The sequence below is a fragment of the Hyperolius riggenbachi genome, chromosome 5 (assembly GCF_040937935.1).
Source record: "Hyperolius riggenbachi isolate aHypRig1 chromosome 5, aHypRig1.pri, whole genome shotgun sequence".
Classification (NCBI taxonomy): domain Eukaryota; kingdom Metazoa; phylum Chordata; class Amphibia; order Anura; family Hyperoliidae; genus Hyperolius; species Hyperolius riggenbachi.
Window position 1 is genome coordinate 25,992,498 of NC_090650.1, and position 15,280 is coordinate 26,007,777.

Consider the following 15,280-nt stretch of genomic DNA (forward strand, 5'->3'; position numbering starts at 1 on the left):
TTGATTCTGCCCATACACTACAGGCCAATTCCCGTATGATTTCAGCATAAAATCTTCAGGGAATCGGCACCGCCGCCGCCCCCAATGTATAAATGTTCCCCCCAGTGTGTGCATTTATAAGTTCCCTGTCCTGCAGCAGCCTCCGCGCGGTGTCTGTAACCCCCGAGCATCTCTCTGTACACGCTACTGGCGCATAGCGTCTGACGTGAGACAATATGCGCCAGTAGCATGTATGGAGAGACGCCCAGAGGTTACGGACACCGTGCAAAGGCTGCTTCAAGACAGGGAACTTATAAATGCACACACTGGGGGGACATTTATACATTGCGGCGGGGGTTTCGTCGTCTCGTCGCTCGTCCAGAAATCTGTCGCCGTACTGCACGACCAACCAACTACGGCCCGACATCTTGCGGGATCGACCATGCGACCAATTTCCGTCTCGAAATTGGTTGCTTTATCGATTGGCCATGCACTTGGCAGCACCAATTTTCATGCAATTCGATTAAAAATATCGAATTGGATGATCGATTGGCTGCCAAGTCGCCTGATGTATGGCCACCTTAAGATGTGGGATGTGTTACTGCAGGAAATAGTTATGGCAAGTTCTATACATTGGAAAGGGATTGGATGATATCCTTAATTTGAAGGGCGTCCATAGGTAGGATTCCTGAGTGTTGGAAGGTTAGATCTCGATTCAGTCAGGGAGATCGTTTTCTTCTTTCTTCTACATTAAGTTACACTGAAGTTTACTCTGTTAACCTTGATAGACACCAGTCGTTTTTCCAACCCAGATAACTATGTAAGAGGCAAGATATGCAGTCGCTGGGATGAGCTCTCATGTACTGAATACATGTTATTGTTTGTACAGGAGGAAACTGCAATACTGTACTGGTGGCCAATGTGTACGGCGAGGCGGCTCAGGTTGATGAAACTGTGAGTATGTGTGACAGTGACACTGGTGACTAAAGTGGATCCGAGATGAACTTTTACTCATTGCATAATTGTGTTCCTTTCCTAGTGTTTATAGGGCATTCCTCAAGCCAAATACTTTTTTGTTTTAATACTCTAATTCCCTATAAACTAAACAAGCCCCGCCCACAGTTTTTCAGAGAGCCTTGGCAGTAGCAAGGGCTCATGGGAACTCAGTCTGGGCAGGAGGAAGGGGGAGGTATTACTAGCCAGAGATTTCAGAGGGGAGGAGGTGGGGGATTAGGTTTTTTTTTACAGAAGATGCAGATAAGCTTGCCTGTTTGTAATGTTTACAAACAACATGGCTGCTGTCATTGTATCACAGGAAGAAATAATCTTATTCTATTGAAGCTGTTTGCAGCTAGATTTGCTGTGTAAACTAAACTTTAGATAAGATATATAGACAAGTTACTTGTTATAGTTAGTTTTTCATCTTGGATCCGCTTTGATACCCCCATCACTGGGAAGCTGCTGTACACACTGAAGCAGTGTTTGTGGAGATCACCACATCTCCAGAACTGGGCCAGGATGTCCTACCTACTAGGGCAGGGGTGTCAAGCACAAATACAACGTGGGCCAAAATTAAACACTGGAACAAAGTCGCGGGCCCACCTCAATGTCTAGTGACCTCCTCCCTCCCTTATAAAGCTCCCTGGTGTCTACTGCCCACCCCCTCCCTCCCCAAGTTCCCTGGTGTCAAGTGGCCTCCCTCCTTCTGTTTTACAGTTTCCTAGTGTCTAATGGCTCTCCCTCCCCTACACCGTTCCCTGGTGTCTAGTGGCCTCTCTTCTATTGTTCCCTGGTGTCTAGTGCCCCCCTCCCTTGCCTGTACAGTTCCCCTGTGTCTAGTGCCCCCCTCCCTTATACAGCTACACAGTGTCTAGTGCCCCCTCCCTTATACAGCTACACAGTGTCTAGTCCCCCCCCCCTATACAGTTCCCTGGTGTCTATTGCCCCCCCCCCCTTATACAGTTCCCTGGTGTCTAGTGTTTTCCCCTCCCTCCCCCATATGGCTTCACGTTTAATCTAGGGCTTCACCGCCAATGTAGCTTCTCTGGTGGTCTAGAGTGGGCCAAACAATGCAAAGTGAGGAAACCGCTCGTGGGCCTAATTTGATGGCTCTGAGGGCCAGATGTGGCCCACGGGCCAGAGTTTGACATTTATGGTCTAGGATGGCATAACCTCAGTCTGTTGCCCATCTGCTTTGGTGGCCCAGGATGGTATACCTTCTGTCTCTTGCCCTCTGAGCTGGCTCTTGATATTAAAGAGGAACTGCAGTGGAAATAACTTAATGAATATATTTGCTTATTCTTTTTTTCTACAATATTAATTTATAAATTATTTAGTCGGTGTTTGCCCATTGTAAAATCTTTCCTCTCCCTGATTTACTTTCTGAAATGTATCACAGGTGGCAATATCTTTAGTCCTGTCAGGTGATCTCTGTAGAATATTTGTATACTGAGAGTTCTGAAGTCAGTGCAAATAATATCTGATCTCCCAGAATGCTCTTGGATTAGGATTCTGCATAGCTTAACAGCCTAGGCAAACATAATTTGGAGGGTGGGGCGACATATCAATATACAGCAATATAAAGAAATAAGAGGTGCCTCTGTTGTTGACACCAGGAAATTGACAATAAAAGTAGGTATCCTGAATAAATTGTATTATAATGGTTAATGAGATTAATAACAGTAATCTTCTTAGTTATGATTGTGTTACTATTCTATAGCAAGAAGTTTGGAATCAATGTCAGATCTTTCTGATCATTTCATGGCTTCACTGTGTGATCTGCTTGTTTTCTAGCTGTCCACCCTGCGATTTGCCAGTCGGATGAAATGTATCCCGGCGGAGTGCGTGCTCATCCAGCGCTGTGACCCGGTGGTAAGTGAGGTCACTATTGCAGTATATAATATAATGCCTGATCTCACACAAGCTGTGATTCAGTAATAGCACAACAGGAGCAGAATGTGGCTCTAATGCACTTACATTACACTGAAAGGGCTTACTAGGGGAGGGAGGAGCCTCTGCTGGCTGAAATGCTTCTGACAGCCTGCTGATGTCACTGGTGAGGCTGCGCACTGCATTCTGGGAGTTCTTCCGAGCAGACTGTGAAGCAGCACGGCAGCGTAGTGGTTACCACACTTTCCTGGTAGCACTGGAGTGTCTAGTTCAGATCTCATCAGAGTATTGTGTTTCTTATGAATTCACCAATGTTCTCAGCCAAAAAAACATCGCATTAATGACTTAATAACCTTTGACAGTAGTGCTTGTTAGAGTGTGGTGAGGACATTCATGTTTGGTAGGTAGCATGAATGTAACAGCTGCTTTGGGGCCCAGGAGCAGGCGGGGGTCCAGTCTCTCCCTAACTTGTCCCTTTTTTGTGTCCGCCTCAACCCCTAAATGCCTGACACTCATACCAACCGTATATCAAGTGGCAGATCTCAGGGAGGAGGTGCAGGAGCATACATGCAAAAACAGCACTGGGAAATCTTGGCACAGGGTGAAGCCCAAAAAGTCTCACTCTGCTCCTGCAAAAGTCCTGGTGGCGTTAATTACTATTCCCCCTCCAGGCTGCCATGAACTTGGGAAAGACGTTATTATGCTGTCTCAAAAGTAATTACTGAGCACTGCTATAGCCGTATTTTACATGATGTACTATGGCGGCACATGATGGACTATGGCGGTGCATGGTGTGCCCAAATTTCCCTGCACTGTGTTTCACAGTTTTCGGTGCAGGATGCTCACAGCTTCCATACTCTATACGCTGCTCAACACTAATTCGTATTCAAGCAACTTGGGTCTACTTGTGACGGCTCCTCAGCAGAAAGCTTTAAAAAGGGACAGTTTTATATTTGAATGGCTGGACGTGGCATTTGTAGGTAAAGGGTAAGATGTTTAGATTTGTATTTGGAATATATTTAAAACAACCCTGAAGCGAGAAAGAAAAAAGACTTAGATACTCACCTAAGACGTGGGAAAGCTCTTGATCCCATACAGTCATCCCAATACTCTCTCCGTGCCCTCGTTCCAGTGCTGCCCCTTTGGTTATACCATTCAACCTGCAGGTGGAATACATCTCCCCGAGCACTTCCGAAGACAGTCGATCTGTACTGCGCACAGGGGCGTCGCTAGTCCCAAATATCAGTGGCACGTGCCTCGGATCTCTTCTGGCGTGCCCCGGATGTCCCCCAGGCAGAGTCAGATGTGGTGCTTTAATGGCAGGCATGCTGGGAGCTGTGGTGCATCAATCAGGGGTATGCTGGGAGCTGTGGTGCCGCTATGTAGGTATACTGGGTGCTATGGTGCCATTCTGGGTTCTATGATGCCTTTATGGGGGCATGCAGGGAGCTTTGGTTCGTCTATGGGGGCATGCTGGGAGTTGTGGTGCCTCAGTGGGAGGGGGTCCACTAGAAGATCAGGGAATACTATTGAGGAACTACCAGACAACCTGGCTAAAAGCCAGCCTGCCCGCCCGGCAGAAAGCCAGACCATCCAGCACAGAAGCCAGGGTACTGCCCAGTTATATTTACAGTAAGTGAAACTGCCTTATTATGTGACCGCTGTTAAGTTCATGTAAATTTGGCTCCACCCATGACTACACCCACAATATGGAACGTAGCAAGGTGAACACCACTCTACTTCACCGATTCCTACCACAGTGCTCGACCTGGGCAGCAAGACCACAATCAGAAGAATGAATGAAGGAAGGAAGGGTCCGCACTTGTCGGAAGGATGTCAACTTTTATTATGGACGTATCCAAAACAACCAGGCAGGCATCAGGTAGCTGACATGATTCGGACTGTCAGTACTTAATCATAGCTCATCATTTGGATACGTCCATAATAAAAGTTTACGTCCTACCGACCTCCCTTCCTTCCTTCATACACCCACATTACAGTGCATGACCACACCCACATTCAGGTGCATGGCCACACCCATTTTCCCGCTGGAGTGCCCAAAAGATCTCTTAGGATCCTAGCAACGCCCCTGACTGCGCACACGGGAGTCGGATCCAGTCTTTGGAAGCGTTTGGGGACATGAGTGCTTCCAAAGCCTTTTGAGGATTCCTGAAGGCGCCAGTTTGGAAGGGGGACAGTGGTAGAACGAGGGGACGGAGAGAGAGTTTTCCTTCTTCTGTGATTGAAATCGAAGTCTTATTTTTCAGGATTGCTTTAAGGTGTTTGATGTGCATCGTGCTCAGAAATGAATGTTAAATACTTTGAATCTGTTTCCCTCCGGCAGAGAATGTGTAAGAATCTGCAGCAAGAGATCGAGCACCTGCGGCGGGAGCTCACCCTCCACGACACGCTGGTAAGAAGTCTCTCTGGGTGGGCTACAAAGTTATCTGAGTTGAAAAAAGACACGTTTGTTTAGGTCAACCCCTTCAGCTTCATTGCATCTCAATCCAGAAGAAAGAAAAACCACACCCACAGAAACTCTCTTCCTGATTGGCTCAGGGTATCCTTTTCTCACATCTACCAATCATAGCTGCGGATGCCCTTCAAAATAAGAAAAATATCCAAACATGTTGTAAATCAGGGGTGCCCGTTGCATTGATTGCAATCCACTGGTAGATCTTGAAGGACTGCAGGCAAGATCGCAGCCGCACATTGATGCTTGGCGCAGCCATGCGTTGCATCAAAGTGTGCTGCTCTGCTGCCCTATGCAGAGCAGTACACAGCCAATCAGAGAAGAGCAAGAGCAGAGGCGCGGCAAGGACAGAGGCGCTGCTTAAGAAACAGTGTCTCCTCCCCTCCAAGCTGTGCACAGTGAGTGATATGCACAGTGATGTGGTCACGCCCCCTCAGTTCCCGCAGTACTTCGCTAACTTGCCTCACAGGTCAGACATCTTGTGTTCAGCCACGCAGTTCCTCAACAGGGGAGTTAAAGAGGAACTTCAGCCTAAACAAACATACTGTCATTAAGTTACATTAGTTATGTTAATTAAAATAGATAGGTAATATAATTTCTTACCCACCCTGTTTTAAAAGAACAGGCAAATGTTTGATTTCATTAGGGCAGCCATATTTTTGGATGAAAGGAGGTGACAGGGAGCATGAGACACAGTTCCAACTGTACTGTGTGCTGATCACCCCTTCCAGTTGCTAGGCAATGAGAATAACAACATAGGAAATCCCATCATGCTTTGCACAGCATCAGGGAAAAAAAGCCCGGGCAGTTTTCTTTGATGGGTGGAGCTTAGTTAAAAATGCAGCTAAAAATTATGCTTTGGTAAGAAAAACAAAGTTCTGATGCTGTGAAACTGTTAAAGAAACACCAAGCCTTTTCAGTTCTGCTGAGTAGATTTTTAGTCCGGAGGTTCACTTTAAGGAGAGAAGACAGAATGGAGGCTGCCAAATTGTCAAAGTAACTCGCGAGCCAAAAACGTGTGGGTACCCATTCTAAATGGTGATATAGAGTTTACCAAAACTGCTTCCTTTGGTAAAATATTCCACACCTTAACCACTCTTAAGGCCCGTGCACACGCCCGGTTTGACGTCCAGACGACTGAACGACAGGACGTCCAAACGACGGGTCGTTTAAAAAAATCTGACATGTGTACAGGCCTTTACTGTGAAGAACCCCTTTTTACAGCAGTAATAATATATATTTTCCTCCATACACAGTTAACATCTTCTTGTACAGCTAATTTGCCAAGATTTTGTACTGTCCTTGGATGTATTTATTCATGTTAGGCCATTAACTTACCTGCCCATTTATGTACTGTTCCTAAAAAAACCTATACTCCAGATGTGGCCTCACAAGTGATTTATACACAGGGATTAGTATGCTAGCATCTTGTTGGTTTTTTTTTTGGGGGGGGGGGGGGTATTTCCCATCTTCTACAACCTAACATTTTATTTGCATCAGCTTCTGCTGCTTGACATAGAATATGGTTACTTAACCTTCCTGGCGGTAAGCCTGAGCTGGGCTCGGGCTATGCCGCACAGGAGGATATCTCAGCCCCTGGTGGGGCGATTTGCACCATTTAAAGGGCTGTACGCGCAGCTAGCACTTTGCTAGCCGCGTGTACAGCTTGATCGCCCGCACGCAGCGGCGGAAGAGGGCCCCCCCGCCAGAGCCCTGCACTGCCCGGACCAATGAGTTCCAGGCAGCGCTAAGGGCTGGATCGGAGGCGTCTGACGTCAGCTGACGTCCATGACGTTATTCCGATCGTCGCCATGGCGACAGGAGAAGCCAAACAGGGGAACGCGTTATATACGCGTTCCCCTGTTTGCTATTGATGCCAGCGACGATCGCATGCTCCCTCTAGTGTTGTTTCATTTAGCTACCACTATTGTAGCTTTACATGAAACAAAAAAACAAAACAAAAAAAAAATTTATTTCTGCCTATTTTGCAGAAGAAATGAACCGCCAGGAGGGTTAAAGAGACGCTGAAGCGGAAAAAAATAAATTGATATAATGATTTGTATGTGTAGTACGGCTAAGAAGTAAAACATTAGGAGCAGAGACTGAGTCTAATATTGTTTCCAGTACAGGAAGAGTTAAGAAACTCCAATTGTTATCTATGAAAAAGAGCCATTGAGCTCCATGACTTTCAAAGTCACAGAGAGCTCTGTCTTCTGAAACTTTTTATCTCAACTGTCAGTCACTGTATTTTCTTTTTCTCAGGTCAGGTCAATAGTTCACTAGCCTGCTCTGTAAAATCATTTAGAATGCGGAGTAGTGTGTAAACTCCTAATATTAGAGAATGATGCAATGATATTAAAAAAATATATAACTGAAAATAAAAATATGAGAATATTTTCTTTGCTACTAATGTTCTATTAATTATCCATGCTACACAACCAATTCATTGTATCATAATTTTTTTTTTTTCGCGTCAGTGTCTCTTTAACTTATTAACAGTCAATATTTCCTATTCCTTCTCCAAGTCTGATCTTCCTAGCTATGTATCCCAATTAGTTTATATGATGCTATGCCATAGGGTTGTAATATTGATCATGCAATAGGGTTTGCAATTATGTAACTATTTGTATTATTGTTGAATTATATGGCGCCTGGGTCTTCTTTGGAGCTGTACAACAGCATACAGGGTATAACACACAAGGGTGGAAGATTTGTGCGCATAATACACAGCATTGAGAGAAGGGGAAGAGAGCCCTGGCCAAAAGGCCTAATGCCTGGTACATACAATGCAATTTTTCATCAGATTGACAGTCGAACTGACAATTTCCGACAGGTCCAATCTGATTTCCGATCATTTTCCTCAGCAATTTTCCAATTACGTCTATAGAGAATGGATCAGAAAAACAATTGGAAAACAGATCAGACCTGTTGGAAATAATCAATTTGATCGTCAGTCGGACGGAAAATTGCATCGTGTGTACCAGGTATTACAGTCCAAAGGGCTAGGAATAGTACAGCGGGTGAAGGGAAGCAGCCACTAGGACGCGCTCTATAGGCAGTAGCAGTGTTAGGGAGTCTTGCCCAAGGTCTCCTACTGAATAGGTGGTGGCTTACTGAACAGGAAGAGCCAAGATTCAAACCCAATACACTATCCAGCCACTAAGTACAAAAGTAAGCTTGCGTGAAAAGGCGAGTTTTCAGGTTGCATCTGAAAAGGGTAAGTGTGGGTGAGTGGCAGATGTGTTCAGGGAGAGTGTTCCAGGAGAGGGGAGAGGGTCGAAAGAAGTCTTGTAGGCGGGAGTGAGAAGAGGGGACCAGAGAGGAAGACAGGAGAATATTGTTAGTAGAGCGGAGATTGTGTGTAGGATGGTATCTGGAAATAAGGACTTTCCATTTGGGGGAGGAGTTAATTTTGACTTGTAGTTTTTGTCTTCTGCTCCAGGTAGGGATGCTCATTGAGATACAAATCATTGCAAGTTGATGCAGAATTATGTAAATTTTGTATGCAAATTTATGTAGTTTGAAAATGGACCAATCCAATCCCTCCAAGGTTTAATCTGATTGGCATAAATCTGCGTACAGAATTTGCATAATCCTGCATCAGCTTGGATTGATTTGCATCTCATTGGCCATCCCTAGCTCCAGGTTATCTTGGAGAGTTTCAGTATTGCAAGTTGGTGTAAAGAAAACGATGATTAGCAGAGAGATTAGGGCCGGTTCTAGACTTTTTGCTGCATGAGGCAAACTTGTGAAGATGCCCCCCACCCACCACCTGATTTGGAATGATCGCACAGCACCAAAGAATTACACTGCTTAATTTACTTTTCTCACATGACATGCTGCAGCTCAGCCCAATAGCACACTGGCTGTCTGTGACTCTGTGACAAACAAACTGCTCACCCTCAGCCGATCACCCATCCTCCATTCCTCCTAAGTCAGGACAGCAGTGCCACCTCCTCCCTTCTGCTGTGCAAGTCAAATGACACTGCTGCTCTCCTGTCTCCCCCTCCTCACTCACTGTCAGACTCCTCACACAGCACAACAAGCTGCTTTCCCCAATGCTGCTTTCCTGCCTCTCCCCTCCTCACTCACTGTCAGACTCCTCACACAGCGCAACAAGCTGCTTTTCCCCAATGCTGCTCTCCTGCCTCCCCCTCCTCACTCACTGTCAGACTCCTCACACAGCGCAACAAGCTGCTTTTCCCCAATGATGCTCTCCTGCCCCCCCCCCCCTTCCTCCTCACTTAAAGGTGAACTGAAGTAAGAGGTATACGGAGGCTGCCATATTTATTTCCTTTTAATCAATACCAGTTGCCTGGCAGCCCTGCTGGTCTATTTCTCTGCAGTAGTGTCTGAATAACACCAGAAACAAGCATGCAGCTAGTCTTGTCAGATCTGACTTTAAAGTCTGAAACACTTGATGTGCTGCATGCTTGTTCGGGGACTATGGCTAATAGTATTAGAGGCAGAGGATCAGCAGGGCTGCCAGGCAACTGGTATTGGTTAAAAGGAAATAAACATGGCAGCCTCCATATAACTCTCTCTTCAGTTCCCCTTCAATGTCAGTCAGACTCCTGCCACAGCACAACAAGCTGCTTTTCCCCAATGCTGCTCTCCTGCCTCTCCCCTCCTCACTCACTGTCAGACTCCTCACACAGCACAACAAGCTGCTTTTCCCCAATGATGACCTCTTCACCTCACTCTACTTTCGCTTCTCCTCCTGCATGCTGTTAGTGTAAACTCAGTACAAACATGCTGCCCCTGTAATCTCTGCTCCTGATGCTATCGTTTCACCTTGCTTCATGAGAGAACCGGCCCTGAAAGAGGTGAACAGTGGGTGGAGTATGGTAATACAATGTGTATATATTAACATTTGTATCAGATAATTTACAGCTTCTCCCGCTCCTCTAGGCCCACCGGTCTCAGGTCAGCTACGAGCCGTTCAGTGACAGTCAGATCGCAGAGATAAGTTCACAAGTCCGCAGATATCTGGACGGGACGCTGGACGAGATTGAAGTGAGCGTTCTATGACCAACTCAACACATTGAAAATGGTTCCATATTATTTCAGAACTAAAAATGGGTTCTTTTCTCCTTCAGGTCATTAACCTGCGGCAGATCCAGGAGATCTTCTCCCAGTTCAGACTCACCCTGAAGTATGGTTCATCCTGTGACACTTAAAGTATACCTGAAGGGAAAAAAGTGCTCCTGTAGGATACTTACCTTGGGAGGTTGCCTGGCTGTCTTGCTGATCTCTTTGGCTGCAGTGGTGTCTGAATCACACACCTGAAACAAGCATGCGGCTAATCCAGTCTGACCTCAGTCAGTAACATCTGATCTTCTGTATGCTTGTTCGGGGTCTATGGCTTAAAATGTTAGGCAGAGGATCAGCAGGACAGCCAGGCAACTGGTATTGTTTACAAGTGTAAGAAACACCAGGGGCGTAGCAATAGGGGTTGCAGAGGTAGCGACCGCATCGGGGCCCTTGGGCCAGAGGAGCCCCAAAGGGCCCTCCCCCAACTACAGTATTAGCTCTCTATTGGTCCTGTGCCCATAATAATGACTTCTATAGATACTTTGAATACTGGTAATCCTTAAGAAACTGTTTCCCATGCTTTTCTTGCACCTCTGACACTGTAGTTGCCATTGGCAGGTTTTGGTGCGCCGTATCAATTGTTATGTATAGAGTGCTTGTGGGGGCCCCATTGTCAAACTTGCACCGGGGCCCACAGCTCCTTAGCTACGCCACTGAGAAACACGGTGCTGGAACCTTCACAGGTAAAACAGGTCCCTGGCTAGCCGGTGCCTATCCTCACACAGGTCGCCATCCTGAGTATCAAAGCAATGTACACAGGTGCAGAGGCAGCACACCACAGGCTTTGCTAATTAAAGCATATATTGTAGCAGAACAGCACACTTCACCTGATGAAGAACCGTGATGCTACGTAACATGTAGTGTGTGCTGTTCTGCTACAATATATGCTTTAATTAGCAAAGCCCGTAGTGTGCTGCCTCTTCACTTGTGTACGTAACTGGTATTGTTTAAAAGGAAATACATATGTCAGCCTCCATATGTCGCTCTGTTCCTCACATCGGGTTTCCTTTAAGTTTAAAGGGACTCCGAGCTTTGAATAAAAATGAAATTGGTACTCACCTGGGGCTTTCTGCAGCCCAGCGTAGGTCGTGAGGTCCCTCGGCGTCCATCTGGCTCTTCTCCCTGGGCCTGTCCAGAAATGGCTGCCCGGCGGTTTAATCACGCATGCACCGTACTGTCACGCCGGCCGCCGTGATGATGCGAGGCGGCCGGCGTGGTGACGACAGCCGTGACGTTTAAGAAGGAGGAGCCCGACACTCGGGCCCAGTGTCGCCCGTGAGCCGGCCAGGACAGGCCCAGGGAGAAGAGCCAGATGGACGCCGTGGGACCTCCCGACCTACGGTGGGCTGCAGAAAGCCCCAGGTGAGTACCAATTTTGTGTTTATTCAGAGCTCGGAGTCCCTTTAAACTTCAGCATCTAATGATGATTGTCATTGATTTTGTTTTCGGGTGATTTTCACATTTCTCATAGCCGAGGGCGTAGCTAGAGGGTTGCAGCCCCTGCAATCACGGGGTGGGGGGGGGGGGCAGACAGAGCTGTGGGGGGCCCCAACTACTAAGCTTCCCTTCCTCCAACACAGGGGACTATACTCCAGATCCGGAGTTTTGTGGCTACACTTGTTATGGGTGCCACACTTGTTTTATGACCCTTGTGAGATGGGCCCCCAGGCTGTGAAGGGCCCCAAGGGGAGGCAAGGGAGGGAGTGTAAACATTTGAATGGGAGCCCTTAAAAGTTTTGTTAGGGGGCCCCATGAATTACACCACTGCTCACAGCAGTTTGCTATTGTACAGTGGTGTAGCTAACTAGCTGTGGGCCCTGGTGCAAGTTTTACAATGGGGCCCCCCCAAGCACTCTATACATAACAATTGATACGGCGCACCAAAACCTGCCAATGGCAGCTACAGTGTCAGAGATGCAAGAAGGGGATGGGGAGCAGCTTGTTATTGATTACTACTATTCAAATGATCTATTGAAGTGAATATTACCAGCACAGGACCAATAGAGAGCTAATACTGGGGATGAGGGAAGGGCCCCAATGCGGTGGCAACCTCTGCACCCCCTATTGCTACGCCACTGCTATTGTAACATCCCAGGTCAGGCTTATAAATGGGAAATAGATCCAGATGGTATTTCGCCATGAGATAGACTGAGAGGGTGGAGCCAGTCCAACCTGTAACACCCAGAGGAAGTCAGATGACTCATCATGTGATCAATATGTTAAATGAAAATACAGTACTTTTGAAATGGATTTGAGAGGCTGATGAAATAATAGATGTAAAAGTTGAGTTTTTCTGTGGTTGTGTCTCATTTGATGGAATTATCCTGACTTTGCAGCCAGCAGGAGCAGGAAATGGAGTCCCGACTGAGGCAGAAATATGCGCTGATAGATAAGAACGACTATGCAGCCATGTCCGCTGTGCAGAAGGTGAGTTCAGTGGTGTTATCATTGCTTCTACTTTATCAGTTGGCTTACTAACCAATCCCCTCAGCAAAAAGCATTAGCACGTTCCTGAGATCTAACCCTAGCCTCCCTCCCCAACATTGGATCACCCCTCCCAGTTGCTAAGCAACGAAAACAACAGCAGAAATCCCATCATGCTTTGCACAGCATCAGGGGAAAAACGCCCAGGTAGTTTCCTTTAATGGGGCGGAGCTTAGCTTCTAAGCAGCTAAAAATTAGGCATAGGTATGAAAAACAAAGTTCTGATGCTGTGAACCTGTTAAAGAAACACCAAGCATTTTCAGTGCTGCTGAGTAGATTTTTAGTCTGGAGGTTCGCTTTAACATTCTAACCCTAGCATCTGAAGCTGACTACCAACTCTGTGCCTAACTTTATCTGATAACCAGTATGTACTTACTCAGTATCAAAATATTCATAGCTGGATTTGATTATCCTGTAATAAAATGCCTCTTCCCAGCCTCACCTCTCACTGCAGCTTAGTGCCCGTTTCCAGTAGCTGTGAGCTGCACCGCGAAACTCTGCCTACCTCTGGGCCGGATTTGTACTTTTTACCATCCAAGGCCACTGTCAGCAGCCACCCCCCTTCAGTATAGATAGCCAGATAATCCCCTCCCCTCGCCCTCCAGTATTGACGCTTCCCCCTTCCTCCAGTATAGGCAGCCCGTTGACCCTTCCCTCCGGCATAGGTAGCCAGATGACCCTCTCCCCCTCCTCTAATTAAGATGCCTGATGATGACCCCCCCTCCTTTCCCTCTAGTTTAGGTATCCCAATGACCCTTCCCTTCTAGTATAAAAAGCCAAATGACCCGTCCCCCTTCCGTATAGATAGTCTGATGACCCTGAGTCCCTCCAGTATAGGTAGCTATGTGACCATTCCCTTCCCCCTACTATAGCCTGCTGTCAACCTGCCCTTGATCCTGTGGTGCCCTAGGCCATGGCCTATTTGGCCTTGGCTTAAATCCGGCCCTAACTGTAACATGGCTTACCGTCCCATTTTCCCCCGGGACAATCCCGATTAGGAGACTCTGTCCCGGGACGCTGGATGAAGGTCCTGAGGAGTAGGGATCACCACAACTCTATGCCACTAGGGCTGTCTGGAGGTGGAGGACTTTTTTAAAATAAATTTTTTTAACAAAATGTTACAATCTTGAATACTCACCCTCCTCCCAACTAGCCTCTCCCCCTCCCTGCTGCATCTTTAGGCAGCAGGCGAGTGAGGGGGGAATTTTCTGCTGCCGGCGCATGAATAGCTTCCTGGCTGGCCTGACAATATATCTATAGTTCTGGCCAGGGAGCAGTGCCCACCCCCACTTGCACAGCTCCACCCACATTCCCACTCAGCCCACTTATATTCCTGCCAGGTCCTGCCCACACAAGTGCTAGGCTCCACCCCCTGTTTGTGCTGGGAGGAGAGAGCAATGCTGGAGTAGCGGATGGGAGACTTCTGTTAAGCCAGTCGTTTTTTTCTCCATCAGGCACATCAGTGACCCCAGCCAGCACCCCCACCTGCACCCAGTCACCCCACCAGCACGGCTTAACGAATCGGGCTGGGGCTACACAGCAGAACAGGAGCCATGGTCAAATCATAAACAGCCCGCAGCTCCCGGTGGAAATAAGCCCTTAGCCACCCATAGTTCAGACGCTGCAGATCTACATCCTATGAAGCTTCAGCTAAGCGTCAAGGATTTCGATGTACATCCTCAGCAATGAATGCACCACCACAGGACTGTTGGTAGACAGAACGCTTGTGTCTTCTGTATGCAGTGTGCTCATACAGGGAGGCGGGACCTGCAGGTAGCAACCATACAAAATAATAGTTGCGCTCCTGATCTGAGCATGTCTCTGTAGTAGTACAAACATATCACCTACAGCCTAGCACATCTATTTAGCTGCTCTATGATCCTCTTGTTTGTGCTCCCATGCCAAGCTGATGGGTGGGGCTGTTGGGTTGTTGTAATTGAATATACAACGTCTTCCTGTGTCTGCCCTCAGGCTGGACTGGTGGATACAGAGGGACAGCTGGTTGGCGACGTGGACGGGCACAGTTTCGGCATCGGAGTGGCACCGTTCTCTTCAAAACCAAACAGTTCCATATCCGCCAGAAAGCACAGGAGCCGCAAAACCAAGGAGACGTCCAGGTGGGAGGGGCCAGATGCAGCCTTGTATCTCAGCGGGGGAACGTTTACTAATGCTAGAAAGCCAGGGGGGGGGGGGGGGGTTATTTTATTAATTGCCTGTTATTGGGTTCTAAAGATTTGCAGCCCTCGTCCGGGTAATATAGAGATGGTGTTATCGCACGCAGCACCCATGGCAAGAGCTCTGTGTGTAGCAGAGGCATGACCGGGGGTAGTCTTAGGGTTATGCACCACGGGGGGGGGGGGG

At 47.4% G+C, this 15,280-nt stretch overlaps 1 protein-coding gene across 3 annotated transcripts in view; it reads left to right on the plus strand.

The window, feature by feature from the left end:
• Positions 1-15,280, plus strand: part of KIF9 (kinesin family member 9) — a 58,150-nt gene that overhangs the window by 31,285 nt on the left and 11,585 nt on the right. For all 3 annotated transcript variants that reach the window (XM_068235208.1, XM_068235209.1, XM_068235210.1), the window contains exons 9-15: positions 869-933; positions 2,773-2,850; positions 5,213-5,281; positions 10,253-10,357; positions 10,441-10,496; positions 12,772-12,862; positions 14,891-15,036. In XM_068235208.1, coding sequence (XP_068091309.1) covers positions 869-933; positions 2,773-2,850; positions 5,213-5,281; positions 10,253-10,357; positions 10,441-10,496; positions 12,772-12,862; positions 14,891-15,036 — 610 coding nt within the window. The remainder of the gene's footprint in view (positions 1-868; positions 934-2,772; positions 2,851-5,212; positions 5,282-10,252; positions 10,358-10,440; positions 10,497-12,771; positions 12,863-14,890; positions 15,037-15,280) is intronic.